Source organism: Atractosteus spatula, chromosome 8 (assembly GCF_055471065.1).
Source record: "Atractosteus spatula isolate fAtrSpa1 chromosome 8, fAtrSpa1.hap1, whole genome shotgun sequence".
Lineage (NCBI taxonomy): Eukaryota > Metazoa > Chordata > Actinopteri > Semionotiformes > Lepisosteidae > Atractosteus > Atractosteus spatula.
In genome coordinates, this window is record NC_142713.1 from 46,725,006 (window position 1) to 46,749,109 (window position 24,104).

The 24,104-nt window shown below is 39.7% G+C and overlaps 2 protein-coding genes across 4 annotated transcripts in view; one reads left to right on the forward strand and one right to left on the reverse strand.

The window, feature by feature from the left end:
* The window catches only part of fgd6 (FYVE, RhoGEF and PH domain containing 6), a 43,680-nt gene extending 32,147 nt beyond the window's left edge, over positions 1-11,533 (reverse strand). Inside the window, exons 1-2 of the mRNA XM_088923865.1 lie at positions 11,308-11,533; positions 1,171-3,466 (exon numbers count right to left, since the gene is read on the reverse strand). Of these exons, the coding sequence (XP_088779991.1) occupies positions 1,171-3,466; positions 11,308-11,344 (2,333 nt within the window). The 5' untranslated portion in view covers positions 11,345-11,533. The remainder of the gene's footprint in view (positions 1-1,170; positions 3,467-11,307) is intronic.
* Positions 11,534-11,747: 214 nt separating this feature from the next.
* The window catches only part of vezt (vezatin, adherens junctions transmembrane protein), a 31,526-nt gene continuing 19,169 nt past the window's right edge, over positions 11,748-24,104 (forward strand). For 2 of the 3 annotated variants that reach the window (XM_088923866.1, XM_088923867.1), the window contains exons 1-3: positions 11,748-11,820; positions 15,491-15,625; positions 22,231-22,320. In XM_088923866.1, coding sequence (XP_088779992.1) covers positions 11,785-11,820; positions 15,491-15,625; positions 22,231-22,320 — 261 coding nt within the window. In that variant the 5' untranslated portion in view covers positions 11,748-11,784. The remainder of the gene's footprint in view (positions 11,821-15,490; positions 15,626-22,230; positions 22,321-24,104) is intronic. The other variant, XM_088923868.1, reaches the window with a different exon arrangement.

Consider the following 24,104-nt stretch of genomic DNA (forward strand, 5'->3'; position numbering starts at 1 on the left):
TCACAGAACCAAGCCATCAGAAAGAGTGAGGAATTCAGCTTTTCTTGTTCAAAACTGGCAAACAAAGGCTAGACTAATTTGACAGAGGACAAACCAAATGCCAATTGTGGCACATACTCATCTCGTGCCACAAGTGGCTTTTCTATTGCAATACATATACAACAAGAGTTTATTAAAGTCCAAAGTGTTTTAACAAAATAACTGTGCATAGGCCAGACCTTCCAACAGTGCTGCTGTAAATCTGATCAATACTGAGCAACACCAGAAAATAACTTTTGTATTTGTTACTCCTCCAAATCGCAGAATTACATCTTACAATACTCATGAACATATGAAAGAGTACGTATATCATTTAAAGTTTCTCAAACTAGTTTTTAAAAAAAACCTAGATCATTTGTTAACAGATTTCTGATTTGTTTAATACACAAACCATGAGATTTTCAAAAACTAACTTTCTTTAAAAAGACGTTTTCCAGTAAAACTGGAAAACTGGAAAACTACACGCTTAATTAAGATATGCCATTCAAGCAATGCGTTACAGGTCATATAGTGTAGAAGAGGACAGAACGGGGAGCCACAACATATTTTTACTTTTCCTAGCTCCAAACTAACAAGTCAAGGTCAATTCTATCCTGAGGAGAAGAAAATGAATAAAACTATTCTCTACTGTCTAGTTTTCAGCACAAAACGTACTTTTACCTGCTCCTGTACTGCAGAACTTTGCCATCCACATGTGTAAAAACTGTCCCCATAATTAAACAGGACAGAGGCGGAACTATAAATCAATCTGAGAATGTAGCTCAAGTAGGCAGCTGCGTCAACATGTGTAGGCTGCAAAGGAACAAGTAAGGGTGTCGCCCGAAGAAGGCTCTACAGCTGAAACGTTGTGTTTTTTTTCTTCTCAACATGGAATAAACCTTTACTTCTCCCTTTAAATCTGAGAATGGCATGCAGCTACTGTAGGTGAACTGTAGGTGAAACCCATCTCACACTTGCTCTACAACTCAACTATCTCATTACATTTGTCGCATAGTTCGTAAGAAGGTTCTCTGGAATACCAGTTTTGTAAGGAAAGCTGTTGCCAACATATAGAATTGTCACACGTATGTCACTAAATACAATTTACAAGTCTTTGAATAAAACGCGTTAATGCAAGTGTGTCATACGTACCTCTCATACGTGTTCGTCCGCATGTGAGTTCTGTATTTCTGGTAGGGTAGATATGGCTCCTGAACCTCATAAAGATCTGCCTCTTCATCCTCCACACTTGAGGAATTTTGCCAGCCAAAAGCTGGGGATTCAGAGTTACGTAATCCTGAGGCCATTAGGAAAGGTAAGTTCATGTATTCAGGAATTTCTTCATAAAGAGGCAGGTTTTCATATTCCACAGCACAGTCCTGTTTCGGGAAGGACGTACAATACAAACTTCCTTCTTCCGGACTCTGCGAACAAGATGCCTTGGGTTCATCTGCCAAATCAAGTTTGCTATTCACACTGATGGGAGTTTCGCATTGGCCATTTGTTACAAACCCGTGCTTCGGGAAGACAGGGCTGTTTTCTTTGCTGCTGCTCCATTTACCATACGCTGGAGGATCTGTTGTGACTGAGGTGCAGTCCAGTGACTGACTGCTTTTGGCCAAGAACCTGGGGAGCTTTTTCACTGAAAGCTTCAATTCTAGCAGCTTCCTGAAAGAAGATCTCTTTTGGCCATCCTTGGATAAACCCTCAGCCCGTTCCAGGTCCGCCGATGAGAAGGACTTTGCTCTGGGTTTGCCAAGACACAGGCTGGGTACTTTGCTTTGCACTACGCTCTGCTTCCCAGTTTTTAAAGCTTCGGGCTTTCCAAATAAAGGGACAATAGGCCGAGGAAGCTTCCAGACTGGTTTTTCTGCTGGTAGCTCCCTTTTCCAGTCGCTTTCAACAGAGGGACCTAGCTCCTCTGTCTGTGGACAGTCTCCATCAGGCACACCGCTTTCCATGTCTTCCGCGCAGGGGCTCCTGACAGTCAGCTCCTCCGAGAGCTCTTTCTTCAGCAGTCCAGATGCAGACAAACTGTGCCTCTGGGGCTTCTTTGGGGCAACTTTTGGCGATTTTTCCAATTTAAGGTCCACCTCAGCCACAGATGTTTTCTCCACAGAAGAGACGATGCCCTTGGCGCTCTTCTCACCGTTTTCGCTTTCCAAACCTGCAGTGGACTTACTTTGTTCCCCCATTTCCGTCTCTCCAGAAATGTCACCACAAAAGTGAGGCGTTTTGCTCAGTTCTCTTGCAAGGAAATTTCCACTCGCTGGAAGAGGTATTTCTAAGTTCTCACCTGTATCACATCCTTGTGAGGATCCTGCATTTTCATGATTTTCACTGAGATTTCTAGAATATGAGACACTCTGAGTATGAATGCAAACTTTTGAAGACTTAAATGGACTGTTCTTAAGACATACTCCTTCTGGCTCCATGTTTAGCATTTCAATGTGTCCATCCACACTATGCATATTACTTTCAACGCAGTCCTGCCTCACCAGTCCAGATTTTTTTGACTTTCTTGGCATGGGGATTGGAAGAGGTTTCTTAGGTGCTGGTGAGGAAATGAATGTGTTATGTGATACGCTGCTCTCGTTGTTGGGTTCACATGTGTCCTTAATGGAACTGACAAAGCTTTCCATAGGACCGGGAATATTCTGAGGTTGAGGCTCATTGGAAAGGGTTATTGTACTGTGGGAATCAAGGCCACCTGTCTCTCTTTGTGATTCTTCAGAATTTGAATATCTCTCTCCCAAATCAGCAGCACTTCCACCTGCATTTGACTTTTGGTCCAAATCTAAATTGTCTGCCTTACATTTCTGAGCAGATAATCTTTCCTGAGATTTGAACTTAAGGTGGTGATTATTAGGCGAAACAGCCTGGACCAAAACGTTCTTGAGCTTGTGCTCCAGAAGGCTTGCGTTCAGCACCACCTGACTCTTGCTCCCAATCTTCTCATGGCTGGCGTCATGTTTAGTTCTAGCCCTGGGAGCGGGTGAAACCTGTACACCGTCCAGTCTACCATTTTGCAAAGCCTCTAGCTTTTCCAATTGATCAATGACAAAGTCAGTTTTGCAGTTTTCGGTGTGTTTGCATTCGGATCCGCAGTCCACAGTGCATGCACAAGTTGTTATGATGTAGTTTGAGTTAAGCTTATTAAGCTCTGTCTGCAGGCCATTTTTTGAGTTAAGGAGGCCAAGATCTTCAGAGAGTTTGGTCTTCTCTTCAGGGAAGATCCTGGATGCGTTCTTCAAGATGACGGGTTTTGTTTCAGGGACACAGGCACTTTTAGAAAACAATGGTTTGGGTGCAACAGCTGGCTTGGCTTTCTTCAGTGCAGGAGCAGTGTGGGAAAGAACAATGTCCGGTTTGGGTGCAACAGGGGGTGGAAATGCCTTCTGGGATTCTACTATCTTAGGTTTGGGTGCCACAGGTGGTTTTTTTATATCTGTAGAGAAACAGAAGAGTGTACACATTATTATCTCAACTAAAAAAAAACAATGAACTAGAAATCTGACAGACCAACTAGTGTGAAATAATTATGTCAACAGGCTTATGCCACAGACCACCAGAAAGTTTGCAAAAGAGAGCTGGCGACTGGCTTATCTAATTGGGTTACACGTAGATAATTGATCAAGCATTGCACCCATCCATTATTTTAAAAAACCCATGGTATCAACTTTGAAAACATGGATAGGCAACTTATTCCGGGGTCCTATAACACACAATTTATGAAGAAAAAAAACAGATCCCAACTTTAGGTTTGTTTAAAACCTAAAACAAATGTTCACACTATAAAGGGATGAGTTTACCCAAGAAACATGACAACACAAATAGACGGTTCATATAATGCCGAGGGATTTTCTCAGGCTATACAATATTCAAACAAAATCCAGCAACACACTGTCCAAACTGGCACAGGAATGTAAAACTAACCACAAGTTTCTTTAAGCATTGTCAGGAAAATTGCGATCTTTTTTTGCAGCAGATGAAATGGCTTATTATGATTTATTTAACAGGTATGACATAAGTAAATGAACTGGTGCTGATTAGCATTTGTCATTAACAGGGTTGTCTGCCGTGCATTCCACAGGTGAGTACTGTGTGGCTGCTGCAGTAGTACAAGTTCTACATCTGTGAAACATGCTTTTCACCAGGATGTTTTCCCAGTGTGTGGGATTCTGTACCATTTCTCTTACAGTGCCTGGACAGCGTCGATGTACTGGTTCCCCAAGGCCCAGAAGTCACGTATCATCCCAGCTCTTCCCACAGACGTACAGTGGGGCTCAAGTCAGGAGAGCAGGGTGTCCGTGGCACAACTGTCACACTTTCACCTCGCAAGAAAGCTGCTCTTTTACGAGCAGCATGAGGATGTGTGTCGTCCTGCTGGAATGTTATGACATCAGGATACAGGATACAGGAAGGGCAGTGAGAGGTCCAAGGACTTGATAATGTTCTGTAGTGATGAGCCACTCCTGCCCAAACCATCACCCCTGTCCTGTCCCCATAGACTGCTCTGCTGTACACAATCAATTGGCTTATTGTTCCTCACATCTGTGCCACACTCTCTGACGTGCATCAGGGGGGTCTGGAAAACACTTTGATTTATCTCTAAAGATGACATGGCTCCACTACTGGTGAGTCCATCTGAGCTGATGAGTTCCAGCCTCCAGCCCATTGATTACACAAGAGCATTTTTTCATGATAAGTGAGATAGCGTTTCCTCTTTTATTTCCTCCTTGATTTCGGCCAGGCTCGACATTCAATGGGTTAAAGCACATCATCACCTAAGCCCACCTCTAATGAGGTGACTTAGTACTTATGCGACAGTCAGAAGCACTATTCTATCATGGGCTGTCACGAGTGATCAATTAATGAAAATGATGGCAAAAACATTTAATCGTCAAAATCCATATGCTGCATTTTTCTAAAATTATACATGCGCAAATAAAGGAATATGTTTCTTCATGCTCAGTAGAGCCCTGATTTTGTACAAATTAACTCAACTGTATAATCTAAAGAACTATGAATACAAACAGACAACACCAGCTATAAAGTCATTTACAGACAGAGGGGTAACCAATAAGGTTAAAACTCTACAATAGATTACTGGTAAAGACACACTAAGGGGGTTACCAAGAGGTCAAACAGATAAAATAGAGTTGCACAGAAGAAAGCAGAGACGACTGGGAGATGCTGGAGAACGGGCAGAGAGCAGCAGCAGTTCCAAGTCACTGGAACAATGCCTTATTTGTCCAAATATCAGGCCAGTCGTCTACACTTAAGGTTTTGTTGCTGCCTTACACTCTATTTAAAGTGCAGTCTATCCAGCATTAAGTAAACAATCACAACACTACAAAGACTCCCGCTACTTTCCAGATAGTTTTCTTAACAACGGCAAGCTTTTAATATATGTCTAGGAGCTTCTGGCGCAGAGATTTTGAGTCTAATGTACTGTAATATAAAAAAAACTAAAACTGTTTAGACATGGGCATATCTACCAGGCTTCACTTAAATATAAGCACTAACATACAGCTACATAAATAAAAGCCTACAACAAACAGTTATTGTTGGCAGTCCAACTGTAAATGTGTTCCTGTACTCTCATGCATGAATCCATGGACAGGACTCCCCTTAAAAAACATCAACTGGGTGCACTTCTATTCAGAAATTTCACTTACAGTCAAACGATGCCTTAAAACTCCTCAGTAAAAGCATGGATCTGATTACTTACCATAAGGAATCAGTGTAAAAGGGATGTAAATTAACTTAATTTCTATATTAAATTAAAAGAAAAATGACATGCCTTTATGACAGTCATCCCTTTACAGACAATTCAGCAGAATTCTAAGAATGCAGCAGGACAGTCCTAACCTGTGACACGGATATCCAACTAGGCCTGTTGGCATAAAAAACAAATTCTCTTCTTGCATTTCCGTAAGGCACGCTTCTGCAATACATTTCATCCATCAGAGTCGCAGGGAAGCGGCAGCTATCCCTGGAAGCAGTTGGCAAAAGGCAGGACACAGCCTTAATGGGACACTAGTCCACTCCAGGGCACACAGACACTCATACCACGGCCAGTATTACCATGACCCAATTAACCTACCAGTTTGTCTTTGGCCTGTGGAATGAAACCTAACTGAATATGGGGAGAGCATACAAACTCCAAGCAGGGCCCAAAGGCTAGGCAGCATCACAAACCACTGCGCCACCCTTCTGCCCAATACATTTTACTTCAAAGTACAATCTTTGACTGATTGATTTTTTCATCTGCTTATTCCATGAGTTACCTCATATCTGAGAATTTTGTCACAAATCATATGCATTTCCTGTCTGCTGACATTGAAGTTTAAAAATGTCTTATGTCGACAAAGCAGGCAATGTATCATATTCGCACCATCACAGCTAAGCACTAAAAAAACACTAACTTCTCAAAAACGTCTTAACATAAACACTCCAAAGTTATTTAGAATTTCTGTCAAAATACCTCCATTATAAAATGTTCATTTCAAAATTACCTGGTACCTTAAACAGCCCGTTACTTGAGAAGTATGGCCGATATGCTCAAACGAACTAATTTTCCATAAACACCTTCAAAGCTGAAGAACCAAGAAAGCAGAAAGAGAAGCTCTCAAGAAGAAGCTTTACAGTCAAATGTATTTTAAAAACATGTCTTGAAATTCATTTGATAACTCGCGATTTAAAGGTTGTAATAGGGTCAGTAGTGTTTAACTTTCTAAGATTACCCATCTTGCACAGGGCAGTTTGTCTGTAGTATGTTTTTCCACATTTCAGAGCAAGATGCAAAGGAGAAAGGTGTTTTTTAGCCCACGAAAACAGAGGATGAACTAGGAGCTGCTTAGATCCTGCACTGGATACTTACTGACCATTAAGATTCAAGGACCTTCAAGGAGTTTTAACAGTGGTTAATAACAGTTTTAAGATATGTGCCATACAAGCCAAGTGTTTCTAATACACAAGTAGCAATGCAGAAAAGTGTTTCTAATTTAGTCATTTTATAAATAAACATGTTTCATCGTGTCATGTGGCAACAGTTGCTCTGCAATGACTTCCAGAAAAACAGCTAGAACTCTTTCCTTCACAGTTTCTTCCCACAAACCTTCTTCCTCACCTTTAATGACTAAACATGACCATTTACCTATATCAAAATAAAACAAGGACAAGTGGATTCACATAAAAATGACTTGACCAAGGCGAGTCAAATGAAAGCTGGGGCTATTGCCCGCCATGTATTTTTAACCACTCACACAGAAAAACATGTGAGGACTTTTTCACACCGCCTCGCCCCAGTCCTGGCATGTACATGCGAAATCTGCATTTAAATTCATTGGAGACTGGAAGACCACCTATCTAGGTATGAACCTTGACCTCATGTCCTTAGAATCTGCTTAAATTATTTTACTGCACCTTTGCGCTCCTTGAAAGTCACAGAGGTGTTTTTAAACAATACTTATGTTGCTGCAAAGAACGGGCAGGAAAGCAAGGAAATGAAAACAGTTCCATTTTTCAGCAAAAACACAAATACTACATAACATTAAGACAAAGTTTAAAACTGTAGCCAAATGAAGGCTATATGGTAGAATGCCAATACACATGCAGACACACTATCTTCAGATCACTGAGAGTACAAAATATTTTTTCTTCATTGTAACCCTACATTAATACCTTCACATCCCTCAACAGATTGATGTCCAGTTGCAATTACAGCCCAGTGTGTCCTCCTTTAACTAGGAAAAGATATGCAACTGGATGGGGCTGATATATCAGTTTATCAGTGTGCACTCACATTAAGCATATTGATTTCTCTGAACAGTTACTTCTATTTATTGTAAATGTTTATAGTGCAGTGTGCACACCCTTTTATAATGGGGGCTGTAGCTGGGTTAACCAATCACATTCAAAATCATATCCAAGGTAAGTAGCATACACCTGCCATCAATGAAAGTGATTCTGATTAAATAAAAATCAGCTCTTCCTGTAGGATTTCCTTGAAACTTTCGTGGTTGCATCCTACTAGGACAGCCATGGTCCACAAGGAGCTGACAAAACATCTACGGGATCTTATTGTTGAAAGGTAGAGAGGTATAAAAGAATATCAAAGGCATTGGATGTACCATGGAGCACTGTGAAGACTATCATCAACAAGTGGAGAAAATGTGGCACCACAGGGACATTGCCAAGATCAATGTCCTCCAAAGTTGATGACAGGACAAGGAGAAAACTTATCAGGGAGGCTACCAAGAGGCCTACAGCAACATTAGAGGAGCTGCAGGAATTTCTGGCAGGTACTGGTCACTCCTTGCATGTGACAACAATCTCCCGTATTCTGCACATATCTGGGCTGTGGGGCAGGGTGAAGGAACAGCCTGAAGAAGGCTCCACGGCCGAAACGTTGTGTTCTCTTTCTTCTTTTTTTCAGCATGGAATAAACCTATTACTTGTTCCTTTGTTCTATATAATTGCATGCACAATGTGTGCAGCACTGCATGACATTAGTTTTACTTGTTTTTTAAAAAAATCATTTAATTCATTACATTTTTTAAACATAGGCTTTTAGAGGTATGTTAAGAAAAAAAAATACTATATTGTAACATGGGAAAGGTATTGCTTGGAGCTAGATGGCTGGCCTCCGATTAGGGCACACTAACATACTGTACCTTTATAGAAAGCCATGCAGCTGAAAAGTCAACAATATTTATTTACACAGAGCTAACCTTGACACTTTTACAGCTCTGTTCTTCGACATCCCACACTACCCTGATCTTAAATAACGAACAAAGCTTCAGGTTCAAATGAGCACAGTGTAACAATCCGAATGTCCCCGTGCACAGGGAACACGGATGTATTTCACTATCATTATTAGAAGATGAATCAAGATTTGTCAAACACTGTTGAATCACGGCTTAGTAATTTCATTGACTGAATCATTCTGTGAAAACACGTGTCGGTACAAAAGAGGTCAAGGTACATGTCAGACTGTGATGGTCCTGCATGTCATCGCTGTTATGCGTCTCATATAGCTGTGCACTTCCTAGGATGCTAACATATCAAATCAAGTACAAGAAGCATGTGTCAATTGCAATAGTACCCATTTGTATATTATGCATCTCTAACGCAGTGTCACAAGACAAGTTTTCTAATCTTGTGCCTCTTCTAGAAAAACTGCAAAAACACACAAGTAACAAGGCATGGTAGGCCAGCTGTTGGATCTAATGGAATATCAAACTCAAATCTATGGCTGGAGGGGTAACCCCACCGTTTATCCTGCAACAACAGCAGAGACGAAAAAAAATCGGCCTTTTTTAATCCCTACAGGGGGGGGGGGGTGATAAAAGGGGGAAGGTGTTTGTGTCAACCAGAAATATGAATGGTATTTCCAGCTGAAATGTATCCGCACAATAACATTTAACAATAACAATAACACTGTAAATGACTGGTTAGTTTCTGTATGTATGTAAGGAAATGTGGTCTTGGCTTTTGGAAATGGTCCAGGCAAAACAGAGTACTCTTCTGTAGTCTATTTCTGATTAGTTCAACCGTCTCAGATCCACTCAACAATTCTTGATTTACGTCCCCTTCAGTTAAAACCCTTTTTATTGTGTGCTCTGTTCAGGTTTTGGCAGTGCAATAAGTAATTATTGTAATTTTTAAGTCTGGAACTTGCGATGACAGATTGAACAATGAAGAATGTGATTCTGTTAAATTCCGCTACGTTTACATTCAAAACCTACATCGTTGTTATCCCCTGTAACCCTACACTTTCAAGTTCCAAATTACATTCTTGTGTATTTATTTATGCCTTATATGTATTTTACCTTTCAGTGTCTGCAATTAATCAGAGTCTGCGGCCATATACCTTCAGTCACTACGCGTAAAATGCGTAGTAAGAGACCACATTAGTATTCGTATAGTAAGATAAAAAAAGCCAGGATAACATGCGCGTTTCAACCTATGTCCTCTAAAACTCACACCGCATGCATACAAAGAAAATGGTTAAAAGATTTCTCTAGAGCTAATGCTTTACTCTCCTAGAATCACAACACACAATAACAGGTTGAAGTCCCACCTTCTGTCTTATTACAAATGTACGCGCCAGCAGGCTTGAAACCTTTAAAACTAGGGCGATTAAGTACATTAATATATCGGATATGTTTGTACATGATAATTAAATTCATGTGCAGGTAACATTGCACACACTTTAGAAAAGACTTACTTCTTAGATTATAATGACGACTGCTCCAGTCTTCGGGAATGGCGTTATACTATACCCTCTACGTATTCCCTTATAAAAGAACACATAAACCACTTGAAAAACTGCGTTAAATATCACTGATTTATTCTTACTTCTCCTTTGCTGCAGTTTTGTGCAGCTTCTAAAGAGGTAACACAAGACGTGTAAAGCAAAACCATAAAGTTGCTCATATAAAGTTGTTTTCAATACCGCTAGGGTAGGGTACCCGAGACAATCATTTACTCCTTAATTACACGGTGAATACACTTGGTGTGTTGCGGTTACCTCGTCCATAGGGAGGAACGCATTATCTGAACAGCACGAACAAAATCAAGATTCATGAAAAGGTATTAACGTTTTGTTAGAAAACTGAGACTTGACAACTTTTTTTGTAATTATAGTATAATTGCATATTTCTTGAGAATTTACTTTTTCGGTAAGATATATTGTTTCTGTCTGAACCCGCACACATTGAATGGTGAACCTTTTTCGCAACTAAAGAAATTATTATTTTTTTACTTAATCCACTTTAATCTGAAAACAGCTAAACACCATCCAAAAACGGCAAAAAAAAGTCAGTCTCTTCTAAGTCTCTTCTATGCGGCTATGAAAGTTAAAACAACTGACCACATCAGTAGACCATTAACATGCCTTTTGTTGTTTTCCTCCTGTAACTAAACTCTTCAAATAAGAATAAAATAGCATGAGTCAAATTTAAATACTAAAATAATACTTTTATGCACGTCTCCAAATTTCAAAAATATATCAGAAAGTTAAGATGGGATTTAATTACCAATCTATACCCTTGGCGATTACAGCTCGTTACCAAATCCTTTTCTTTTAACATAACAAAGACGACCCAGGCGTAAAGTACGTACAAAGGAAAAAAAAACCGTTGTTGTCAATAATTTTCTAGGTTATTACCAGATAAGGAGATTTTTTTACAGAAAAGGGATGTGCACTGTTATATGAGTGTTACTGTTTAAAAAAACAACAACACAGAAACCTTGGGTTTAACCACTCTAGAAACTAACCTGTGCTCATGATTCCCAAAACTTTTTCCTCATTCATGGAATATGTTTCTTTCGAACAGCATGCATTCCATTGTGATCGCTTCCTTTTTTTCAAAATGTACTGTCAATCTCCTCGTCCATGCGATGAATGGAGTGCTCAGGTAATCCCAAACAATCTTCCATAGAAAGAAAGATTTCCCTTCTGCGCTGTTCCGAACCCAATCCAACTCTTCGGATTCAGAGCGGCGCTGCGCTCCCGTCTGCAGGATCACAGAACAGTGCCTCTACATGACGTCATAGCCCACGCGAGCGCTCCCCACCACGGCCGCCACCACAGAGTTCCGCAGTGCGCGTGCGCCGTCCACGGCTCACGGGAGTTGTAGTTTGAGAATTTCACATCACTACGCTACCGAGAGCCACGGGAGTTCCATTTCCTGATGATTTTCTTGGACTACAATCCCAGAATGCGTAACGGTTAGGGCTGTATGGCGGAGAGCGATGACTGAGGAGTTTGATGAAGAGGTTGTATTTGAGGTTCGTGCAGTGTTTACAGATGTTTTATACTTCATGAACGCCTGCTGGCTATTTTACTTTAAACGAGAGTAACCGCGATGCATTTCTAAACTGGTTAAGATCGATAATCGCGACAGGCTTGGTTTAAACTGATAGAGTAAATGAGTGGACATAATTTATGCATGTATTCATCCATTATTTTTTTAATTCAACGGGAAAATAGGTTAAGGATGTACAAACCTGGTTCTGAGTGCAGAAGTCTGTTTACATTTTCTTAACGTATATGTTTGCCAAGCTTTTAAAAACGCCAAGGGTAACTGTCAGAACCGAACATTTAAATAATAGATTGTATGCTCGCTTTTAAGTATTTTTCATACATTAGAATAAGTAAATCGTTGAAAATCATGCATGATTTCCCCTTTGTGTTTTGAATTGATTGCACGGACCAACAGGCTGAGGAATAGGTAGGTAAGTGTAAATTTGGCGCACTGCAATCGTGTTACAGTGCAGTTTACAAACAAATGAGGCTTCTCTCCCTACTCAGTTGCGTTGCAATACCGTTAAACGTGGGAATCAATCCAATACAGTAATATATCTACAAAAACAACGATTTTGCAGTAATAATTGTGTTTCAGAAGTACGCTTAACCTTCTTACTTTTATCTGCTAATGGAAATAACTCATATACAGAGTGTAACTTTATGTTTTTAATAAAATTCAAGTTTTTTAAATTAGCTACATGGTATAAGAGTGGAAATACTGTACCTGAAGAGTCGCATTCCTGTTGGTTTTACAGGTGGTGCGCGTTGTAAGTCGCCCGGTTACAGTGAAAATATCCTGCTCCTACTGGACGTGGTTTTTCAAGGCACCAAAAACCTTCAATTTAGGTGCTTCTTGGATTGTTTTTTTCTCGGAAATGTGGGGGGAAAATACTTTAGTACAAAATCTAATCTTAAAATTTCTTCTTGTAGACAGTGCTGTTGCACATGACTTAGATTATGAATCGTTTTCCCCAGCATTAAACTTTAAAGTTCGGCTCTTGCCTCCCTGCACTGCGCCGCTGATCCAACCAATGGATCAAGGTGTGATCGCTAACTTTATGGCATGAACAGAGGGTGGAAAAAATCTGCCCTGAATCAGCGAATGACTTTATTAGTTTCGATCAGAGGTCAATTCGGGAGGAGTTGGTGTCGCTGTTTATCCTAATTTTTCTGTATATTATTCGTAAATTAAACCTATGTACCCGTGTCTGAAACTGAAACTGGCAACGTCTTTGGAAGCTAATTATATTGTTCCCGATGGATATTAATTCCCATTTCTAAATAATTTCACTACACGTTGCAGTGTTTAGAAACGGAACCTGGATCCTCTGTATTGTATTTCGTAGCTACAGGTGAAACACTCAGTCTAATTGATGGTCCGTATAGGAAAAGCGTCTCATGTTTAAGTCGCAAGGGTAACGCTTATGCTCATAACGTCCACAATCCACCATATTTATATACTGTAATTCCTATGGATCACCTGTATATAGACTTTCATCGGAAAATACGTGTACATGAGCTAACTAATAACTAATACTGGCACTAACAATCAATTTTATTACTGAAAGCGTTGTACTATAGCACACATGCTAGACAACAAACTTAAGAGAGAGAAAAAGCACAACAAATGAACTCTCTTAAACCAAGAATAAAACTAAACTGAAATCTTTTAAACAATTAAATGCTGTATCAAAATCTTTAGTTAAGAGGTAGGACTGGAAGAGAGTTCTGAAAGTGTAAGCAGCTGAAAAGTCTAAAGGATTTGGGCAGTATGTTTTACTGATGTGGTGCAGCACACAGAAAGGCTTTGCGCCTGTTTTGTGCAGCCTGGACTTAAGCAGAGTGAGAAGGCAAGTATGATCAGGTCTGTGATTAAAAAAGCTGACCACACTCATGCAGTAACACCTTAAAATAATCTGAGAACTGACTGTTTGGTACCTTGCAGTGGAACAAGACAATCTTGAAGCCCACTTAACATTTCACTTGGAGCAGGTGCAGTTACCACAGGACAGGAGTTAAGGTGCTGATGCAGACTTCTTGGTATTTTGAATCCTGTTTAGTACGTTAGAAGGTACCTCAGTAAGAAGAGCTTTGCAGTAGTCTAATCTTGATTAAAGGCATCCCCAGTTTTCTAGTACCAGATAGGCACAGCAAGAGTTTTAACCCAGTAATGTGAAGTCATACACAAAATGTTCTGTTTTTTACAGTTTTGTCTATTTTAGCAGTGAAACCGAAGTCTGTGGTGGTGAATAATCAGACCAAGAGGCAACTATACCATACAGTAATTTTACTATATCCAGTAATTTAAATACTGAACAGCTGCATACGAGTGACCACATCAGATTTAGAACAAAATTTAAGAAGTAAGAAAGGCACCTTATTAAAAAAAAATGTATTAAAATGATGTTGTCTTTTTTGGATTATACTGCCATGCTAACAAGTAGTCTTCTAGTAAAGGACCCTAAGTAAACTCAATTGATGTAAATGCTGGAATGTTTTTTTTTTTAAATGCAGTCATTTTTAATTAAAAATAAAATCAAGCTTTAAAAAAGATTTCCGAACAAACCCATTTGTTCCTTTAGTAATAAGTGTCTCTAAGACATCAGCATCAGATAAATGTTTTGTTTCATTGATATATCGATGAGGCACGTCTAATACTGTCATGCAGAGTAGCTCAATAACAAGATGAATGGTCATTGGTAGGGTTTATCTGATCTATGGAATAAGCTTTGTAATGGAATAAGACTTCCAGCACTTGCTGCTTTCCCTGAAAAAGGCATGGGTTTGTCAATTGTTAACTCATCCGTACCCTGTGGTCTCTACTTTGAGGTGCTTCTGAATTTCACAGGTTTTCAGGATTGTCTGAATCTGAATTGTCTGGACAGCTGTGTAATGCAGTTTTCCATTTTTATTCCCTGCTTTATTGAATTTGTGCGTTTAAAAGGGGAGCACAGTATCGTGTTCAGCTGAAGAAAGAAAATGCTCATGTTTCCTGACAGGAGTAACAAGTGCAGGGTGTGTGCAGAAGCAGGGCTAGTTTGAGAGGCACAGGGATGGTTTTTGATGTTCAGAACCGTGCAGGTAGTAGTTTCAGAATCAGCCCGGGTCACAGGTTTTACACCTTGAGCGATTTTATTTGTGTTAAGAGCTAGTTTGTAAGTCTCTTAGTTTGACACTCAGAGAGGGAAGTAAAGGGCTAAATCTTGGTGTAAAAATTCACTGCAAATGATAACCTATATAAGATTATTTTTGCAATTGACACGCTCTAAATGTGCTATGCCATTTGGGATCTCAGAGCTTTGAGCATAGTCGTGACCACCTCGTTATCTTTGTAAGTTTCAGACTGGGGGGGGAAAAAAGACGACAGAATAACGGAGGCCTCTGTTACCTAATATGTTAGGCACTTATGTAGTCTGTCGTTGACAACTGGAGAGGATACTGAAATTTGAGGTCCGGCTGCAGCAAATATGTCCCTTGCTACTGTGCGGCAGTTATTTTTCAAACGGTCTCCACAAAGAAAATATAATCTTTTAAATGATATTGATAAGAGGGTGCGGGGATTTGTGACTTTGTGCTGCTCTGGCGATTTTAAATGGCAAGAGGCAGAAATACGTTACTCCGGCCTAACGTCTGCTTTCTTCCTTTCACCAGAATTCTCCGCTGTTCCAATACTTGCAGGACCTAGGACACACAGATTTTGAGACATGTCCAGCTGTTTCACAAGAGGAAGGACAATGCACAGGAGAGGAGGGCCCACTCCTACAGGATATCCCCACCACACCAAGAGTGAGTGTTGCTCGTGAATCACTGGCCCTTCCTTTGGGGCCTGTGCTGCCTGCTGTGCTTTCTGTTCACTTTCCTGTTCTCAGACACCCCTGCTCTGTGCGCTGGGCTGCTACCTCTTTTCCCTGACCTGTCCCGGAGCTGTCGTGGGCAGGTGTGAGTTTCTCCTGGTCAGCTAAGCTTTTGAATTTAGAGGTTGATTTTCTGAGGTCAGTGTTACACTGAAGTTTACTCCCCTTCTTCTGGAATTAATTTCAGAGCTTGAAGTGGTGCTCTTAAGAAGAGACAGCACAGAAAAGGCAAAGATTCCAGGCAAAGTTTCAGGGTGAATGCATACACACCGTGAGGCATTAAAAACGTAACCGATGAGTGTCTGCACCAGTAGCATGTTGTGTTATTGAATGCCCCTCAATATATAAAGTAAACACTTGGAAAATGGAACTGGAACTCAAATGAAGTTAGAAAAACACGATTTTTTGTGCTGTGCAGCGAACAGTGCTGAAAGTCATCCTGTTAGTGTTTCACCACCCTCTTTTGTGATTTTAAGAAGCTTACTGTTACACTAAAGGAGTTTAACAGTCTGGAAAATTGTTTTAACAACACGAGGTGGGCACCCACTGGCATCAGCCATCACACCATCATAAAGATGATTGGGAAGGCCCACAGGGGTATAGTTAAGCACTTTACATTTGAACTTTATACTTTATTACTTTTTGATATTTATCCAGGTTACGTGAAACATACCTAAAACGAGCTTTTCATAGTATAACCCAAAGCACATTGTGTATCCAGGACAGTGGTTTCAGTGGTTCTTTTGCCATGCATTGTCAGTGAAGCCCCCACTGGCACTGAGCCACAACAGCCCAAGCCTGAGGCGTATTATTACCAGGCTCAGCAAATGAAGGGCATCCAGAGCGCTTTTTTTTTCCAGAGGTTTGTTTGCAGATGTGCATGCTCCTAAAGCAGCCCTCGTTTTTATTGCATGTGAGTTTTATCCAGGGCACACCGTGAACCTGCTCCATCACTGATTAACATCGCTTCTGGGATATGGTGCAGAGGGAGATGAAATGCAAGAGGCTTTATCATAGCTCACTTTATCCTCTAAGGCTAGGAGTTCAATTCAAAAAGCACAACAAAATACGACACCAGCAAACCATGACCCTGGGAAATCTAGAATCCAGAAAGAAGCCTCAGGTAATGTCTGTTAGCAGGGAAATTATTAACAAAGACATCTGCATTTTAAAGTGAAGCTAGGGTTTTAAGCACGTTCCTTTTTTTCTTTTTTAAGTGTTCTTAGTCTCAATCAACTGCCTTAAAACTCAAACCCTAAATTTAATTTTGAGAATATATTTCGATGCTGCATCGTCTTGTTAAGTTCTGTTCGGTCCTATTTATAGCAAGCTTGTAAACATGCTAAATTATTTTAGTCCAGTTTTTCAAGGGGATAAAAGCAGGTTTTACAAGGCTAGTCTCATGACACTGATAATGTTTGTGACCGTGCTGCCAGTTCTACACATATCTTTGCACATTTTTAAAGCATGTTTTTGCTTTAGGAAAGTTTTTCGCATTTTCTTCCTCTGAGTCCATTGCTTGTCACACACAGCCCATGGCACAACTAAATCCTGGAAAATAAGAATCTCTTTCCTGTACAAAAGCCTCTTTCAGTTGAAATAAAGTTGCAGTTGTGCAGCACAAAATCATGGCTAGTGTGTTTCTATGCAGTTATGTTCTAAAGCCTGGTTATGTGAGCGATAAACATAGAGTATATAGCAGAATTTCGAACTGCTGTGTGTTTTCACAGCAGATTAGTATTTTTGCAAGCTGAGATTATAGCATCATGTCAGAGGGAGCACTTGTCCCCAGATTAACTGCTAGAAGTGTCAACTGCTTATCCTAAATGTAGAAACAGCTGCATTTTATTTCTTTCACTTTTGGTATGGTATACAAAATTTTTCAGTCAGTTTTTCACTTTGTCAAACTGTCAGTAATGTGTAAAATAGGGCACTACCAGGATGAAGCACATACTGTTGCATCATTTTTGTCACATGAATTGATGACAGTAGAGGTACACACATGGTTTCACTATTGTACTAGTCAGAAGATCCACATTATTTTTTGTGTGATTTTCTGTTGCTTCATGGCTAAACTTAACAGCTGTAATAAATTTCCATTTTTACAATGTTTTCTTGACTCATATCTTTAATACTGTTATAGACTGTAGTGGAAGAGCATTTTGAAGTTTGTTTTGCTCAGTGACAGAATGAGTTGTGATAGCTATTATACAGAGCTTTAAAGGTCACAGGATTTTTGCATACAGTCTTCAGTTCTTTGCTTCTGCTGCATGCGGTACCTTTATGATACATTATCATTTCTCGATCCTGATGAATAAACTTGAGAGGTGATGACAATGCTGTTTGGAGAACTAGAACGTAATGTCATAGCCAGCTCTGTTCTCCTGACCTCGAAAGTGTCAGGTTGAAGACTATACTTAAGCTTGTTGATTAAGCTTTCCTTCTATCATTGGGGAAGAATGTTTTAGTGTTGTATTCATGTGCAGAGCCATTATAGTAATTGCAGGAAGAGAATGTCCCTTGATCAGGAGTAAGCGCTGAGGAGTCTCATGAGGTCAGATGGATGCTCACAGCCCCCTCTTCATTTTGTACTGGTCTCAGTGTGGACAGTCCCATTCTTTTTTATTCCCATGCCCTTAGGACCTTATGGACAAAGTGGAGAACTCTCAAGAGCTTGCTCTCATATCGAGTGGGATTTAACATGAACTGTGAGACAGGTGCCCAGCTTAGTCCTGAGGGTTTGTTTTAGTCTTGCTTATGAACTGAATCGGCTTCAGACGAGCCATGAAGTTTAATGGCTTTACGCTCTGTGGTAGAGGTTTGTAAAAGTAAACTACACCGCCAATAGAATGGCACATCAATCAGATCACGTTTCTCTGCCACCAACATACTATGTCTCCAAGGTCTATGTAAAAGTCTTTGCAAAAAAGATTTAAGGCTCTTTGTTGAGAAACCTCCCTGAAAAACAGCAAGTTAATAATGCAAGGCAGTGATTGTCTGAAGCCCATCCTTAAAAAAAGATTTCACTTTCAGACGCTTATTTTATTAACACATATAGGTTAAATATATTTAAGACACATCTGATGTGGTCAGTCCAGAGTTTCCTTATACTGTAATTTCTGTAAGAAAATTAAGTGCGGTGCCAGCATGAATTTTCTTGTGGGATTTTAACATCTTGTGTAGGAAGTAAAGAGTTGAGTTTGATACTGTTCGAGAGGAGCAAATCATAAATACAGCAACAAACAGTACAAAAGGGAGCTTGATGCTATGTTTTTTACATAAGAGCTGCATAGACAAATCTAATTTTCCCATTTTTACACACATAAGCTTTAACAGCCTTAGATCCAAGTCATTTAATTAACTGTCTGACGCAACATGTAGAGATGGTGGTTTCAGTGCCCACAATTGCCTGATTCATATCACCCATGTTTTATTGTTAAACCACTTAATTTATTTTGTATATAATCTGCTTGGTTGTACTTCAGCTCTTATATTTTGGCAGATTGTGTATGATGAATTAACCAAGAAATATGGAAAGGTTTAAAGTGCTTTTTCTAAGGTTATATTATTTATATTTTTTTGTTTGTCCAAAATATCACATAACGGTTTACTTTCTCCGAAAGGAAGCTATTGAGACGGGGAGTTTGAGAGATTATTTTCTTCCTCATATTTGAAATGTTTTCTCTTCTTGCATTATAGGAGCTCCTTTCGCAATGACTACTGATAAATTACCGAGTTTCTTCAGTAGCTTTTATCCTCTTCTGGTTTATATGGTTGGTTGGTCCTGGCAGCGATTCCAGAAACCTGAAACTCAACTTCTGCTCTAAGCTGGAGGTGGAGAACTGTATCGTCCACACGGACAGCATGTTAAAGACTTGCAGACTCCAGATGGGCTTATTGAATGATGTGGTGGGCTGATTACTTTGGTCTCGCTTGAAATAGGTGGGACTGAGCGAGTGACAAGTCCAGGCATGGTGAACCTGAGTCAGGGCTTTCCTTTAATTGCAGGGATTTCAAAAACCAAAAGGCTCCTCATTGTTTGATTGTTATCGTAAGTCAAAACAGGAGCTTTTGAATTGAGGCAGGGGAACGCTGGCACTTTGAGAGGACAAGAAGCACGGTTTTAACTGCAGAAAGCAGATGCCCATACTCCAGCCCCATTCAAGGAAAGCTGGTTATTTTAATAACTGTACGCAGTCCCCCTACTCACACCACTGACTGACCTGCATTCTGGTATGACTTCCCCCTTGCTGATTAAGGATGATTGTTGTATGTCGGTTTTATTTATTTGAAGTGCTTTTGAAAACGGGGCTTGCAAAATCATCTGAAAAAGCAGCATGCCATCATGTTGGTTTAATATCCTTTTAAGTCATGCAGGAACATGTTTCTCCAGGCTCTCCAATGAGGTAATTAATACTAGCTCAGCAGAGAGTTTTTGGCAAAATAAAAGAACAGAAAAAAAATGAGCACATGTTAACCAAGACTAGATTTTACTAAACAGAGTTTGGTTTATCACCTTTATTTTCAGATGGCAGTGAACTGCAGTCGGCAATGATTTAGAAAGTGTGAGTGAAAAGCCAGCAGGTCCAGAACACACAGTAGATGCTGATTCTCTGTACGGGAGGCTCAAAAGAAACAGCTCAATTTAGATCTTGGATAGAAAAAGTACCTGCGGATACCTGCAAAAAGACAGATGGGCAGAGCTGATATCATATGTCTGATGTCTTGCATATTTGTTTAAGTACATTGTTTTCTCCATCCAGTTTTTTTGTTGGATATTCATGGATTATGGATGTTATGTTACTGTAATTTCTGTCTAAGTCAGACATCTCTCTGCATTCCAGCATGGACTTCTCTGTGGTCTTCATGAACGGCGTGTGGAAGAACCGCCTGGAATGATGTAAAAGAATGTAATAGCTGAAATGTCAGTAATGCTGAACATGTAGCAGAACAGGAATGACATGGACGGAAGCGTTGTGAACTTGGACAAGATATCTTTCAAACCTTTGTGGCAGCAATGCAAGATACAATATGCTGTATTTTACAGTTACGGACCAGTTATAGACCAGGGGAGCAAAGTTTGCTTTAGGAATCACGTAGGTGTTTAAAGCTGGAACTGAAGCCTTCTTCTCGACAAAACTTTCAGTTCTGAACACTCGCCTGGAAAGGAAAACCCGGAAGCAACTGAAATACAGTTGGGGATTGTCGGGCTTTGCATTTGATTTTTTTAGAAAAGAAAACGGACGTTTTTATAGTATATTTGAAGTAGGGAAGCGTTGATTCTATTGTTTCCCATCGAACTAGTGGTATCTCCCACAGCTGAGCTGTCACTTCGTAATCATTCCTGCGTGGAATTTTAGAAACATCTTTTCTTAAACATACAGGTTTGCCTACATGCCTAACGTACTTCAGATAAACCCTGCTTATTAGAAATAACTGAAACATTTCCTTTTCAAGAAAGCGAGAAGAAAGAAAATCTTTACCCACCTGTCAGTTTACTGGAACTGTTTGTTACAGAATCTTGTAGGTGATGTTCTCTCTGTATGTAATAGTCACAGACCAGATCACTGCAATAGTGATATTGAAAAAGTGTTTGACTTTGTGAATGAAATCAATAAATGAGTAAACATGGCCTTATATGACCTAGTGGATTGTGCAGTGCAACCATGCCAACTATTTATCTGTCCTGTCTCAACAATCATCTTTGTTTACATTTTTTGCTCTTTGATTTTGTTCCCATTGGAGTGTGAGCAATATAAAGAACATACAATGAAGAATTTTACTCTTTTGCATATGTTACAGAGTACATATCTTTTTGTAACTAAACTTCTTTAGTTGTTTATTAGGTAGTAGACTAGCAACATACAGTGAGGAATTCTACATCCATGTCACAAGATGAGAAATCTAATTTAGCAATCTAAGAAAATACAGGGAAGAGGAGGGGTGATTCAGTTTCTTAGTTTAATTGGTCTTAGGTTCTCATCCAGAAGTTTCCAGAAGGAGGCTAGGATACTGCTGTGACAACGTGGTGTTGTGTCATTGATGGCCTACTAGTTAATCAACACATTGATGATGTCCAGTGATTGCCTTACTTTGACAGTTTTATATTAAAGTAAGGCACAAATATATCACAGTGTCCACTCTTCAGGAATAAAAGATACAGTTCTTTTCGCTTATCTATATGGAACATTGCTTTGAGCCAAGGAATTTATCTGGGTGTTCTTCTCTGGGTTAATTCCAGAGCAGCAGTATCTTTTAGTAATGTGGTAACCAAATACACATAATAGCAGAGATTGGCAATTAATCTTTGTGTCACCAAGGTGTCTGTGATGTCTTTGTTTGTTTTTAATATTAAAAAAATGAATTCATTTTTTTGCTGGGATGCTATTACTTCAGTCCATTTGTCTAAATTGTCACCTAGTATTATTTAAAGACCAAACAATGTAAAGGTTTACATTCATCACCAAGGCTTCAGTAGTGTTTTTTTACCATTTTTACTGTCTGTGACCCTTTCTTTTGATTTCTCGGTCATTTCAGGCAGGCCTTTTCTTGAAACTGGCTAACGCCCTCCTGAAGTGGAGCCCATTTCAAAAGGGCACAATGTCTGACGGTCCAGAGCAGCAGCTGGTGAGTCTGAAAATTATTAAAAATGCTCCAAAAACATGTATTTCAACACAAAATGGATAGACAACGTTTCTGTCCACAAGATAACTTTTCATTTGTATGGAGGACCGACGAAAGTCCTGCTTAAATATCCCAAAATACATTCTAGTGATTACAAAGTGCAATTCTACTGCATATTCTACACATATTTGACAAATGGGTGGCGCAGTGGTTAGCATTGCTGCCTTGCAGGACTGGGGACCTGTGTTCAATTCCAGACCTGGGGTGCTACTGTATCTGTGGGAAGTTGAAGTGTAATAAGAAGTAGAACATTTAGTCGCTTACATTTTTCTTATTTTAGAAAATATCTTTAATCTCATTGGAGTTTATGTGTGTGCACTTTTTGGTACAGAGTGCCAGTGACAACCTTTTTTTCCACGCTAGATGAAACGCAGCCCATGGACCACCTGCCGGGTTAGGGAATGCTGCAGGAGATGCACAAGTGCTGCTGCTGCATAGTTAAGACAGTGGTCTTTTCTTATCTGTTAAACAGACAGAGCGCTCTCCCTCAATGTCACTCTGTCAGATATCCTGTTTATCAACCCCCTGTGGTCTGCTTTGTGCTCTTTTGGTGGTCTGTGGTCTGCTTTTTGGTTGCTTAATGGTGTCAGAATATGAAACTTTTTCATTTCTACCCTGTTATTGTCGGCGTTTATTAAAGAAGAGTTTAGCCTTTCTCATGTTCTTCTTACTGACGACAGGAGGCCATTTGGCCCATTTTAGCCAGTTCGGTAACTAGTGACTCAAGGATCTCATCCAGCTTTTTCTTAAAAGAAGCCAATACGCTGGCTTCAGCATCATGGCTGGGTACGTGCCTACTCCTTATTGTCACAATCTCGTGTATGAAGATGTGCATCCTGTCCTTGGTTTTAGATACACATAATTAAAAATCTGTGTTTTTTTGTACAATTGTAACATAACAGCCCTTGATTTAAATTCTAATCTTTTAACTACGGTGTCTTGATATTTGCCATCTTCTAATGAGATCCTGTTGTGTTCATGTACTGCTTAAAAATTTTCACTTCATCGTGAATATACATTGTTTGTAAGTCACCAAAATAGAATATCATTTGGAAGGAGGTGAATACTTTCAACTTATTCTCAGTCCAAACGCATGTTTCCCTGAATGTGGATTTTGAAACCAAATAGTTTCTTTAATGGGCGGCATGGTGTTTCAGAGGTTGAGGGCTGGGGTTCTGGGGTCCATTCCAGACCTGGGGTGCTGTAAGCGTAGAGTTTGTATGTCCCCTGAAACTTGTATAATGTGATTAGAAAATGGATTGATGGATCTTTAAAATGACTATAAATATTCAACTGCATGTTTGGAAGCCTCTTGGCTACAACCTGTGATTTGTCAAAACACTGCTTGTTAGAACACAGAACAATTTAACAAACATTTAAAGTAATAGGGATAATTTTCTTTTTGATGTCTTTAACTGATAAATAGTTTAACTGATAAATAGGATCACTGCCATTTGCATCCTTATACTATTAAATGTTTCCCTGTAAATTATATTAATATAACTACAGTATACAGTATATTGCAGTCTATAATACAGACTGTTATATAGGCTATAGATATAACAGATGAACAAGTGGGTGAGATTATGATTTCTGAATCCAGTATCAGGAGGGGTTTCAAGATGGGGATTGCAAGTCTGAAATATGTTCAGATTTAGTACAGCTAATACCAAAACATATTCTTCAGCAGCTTCAAAGAAGCAGTGTAAGTGTTTTTCCTGTTCCAC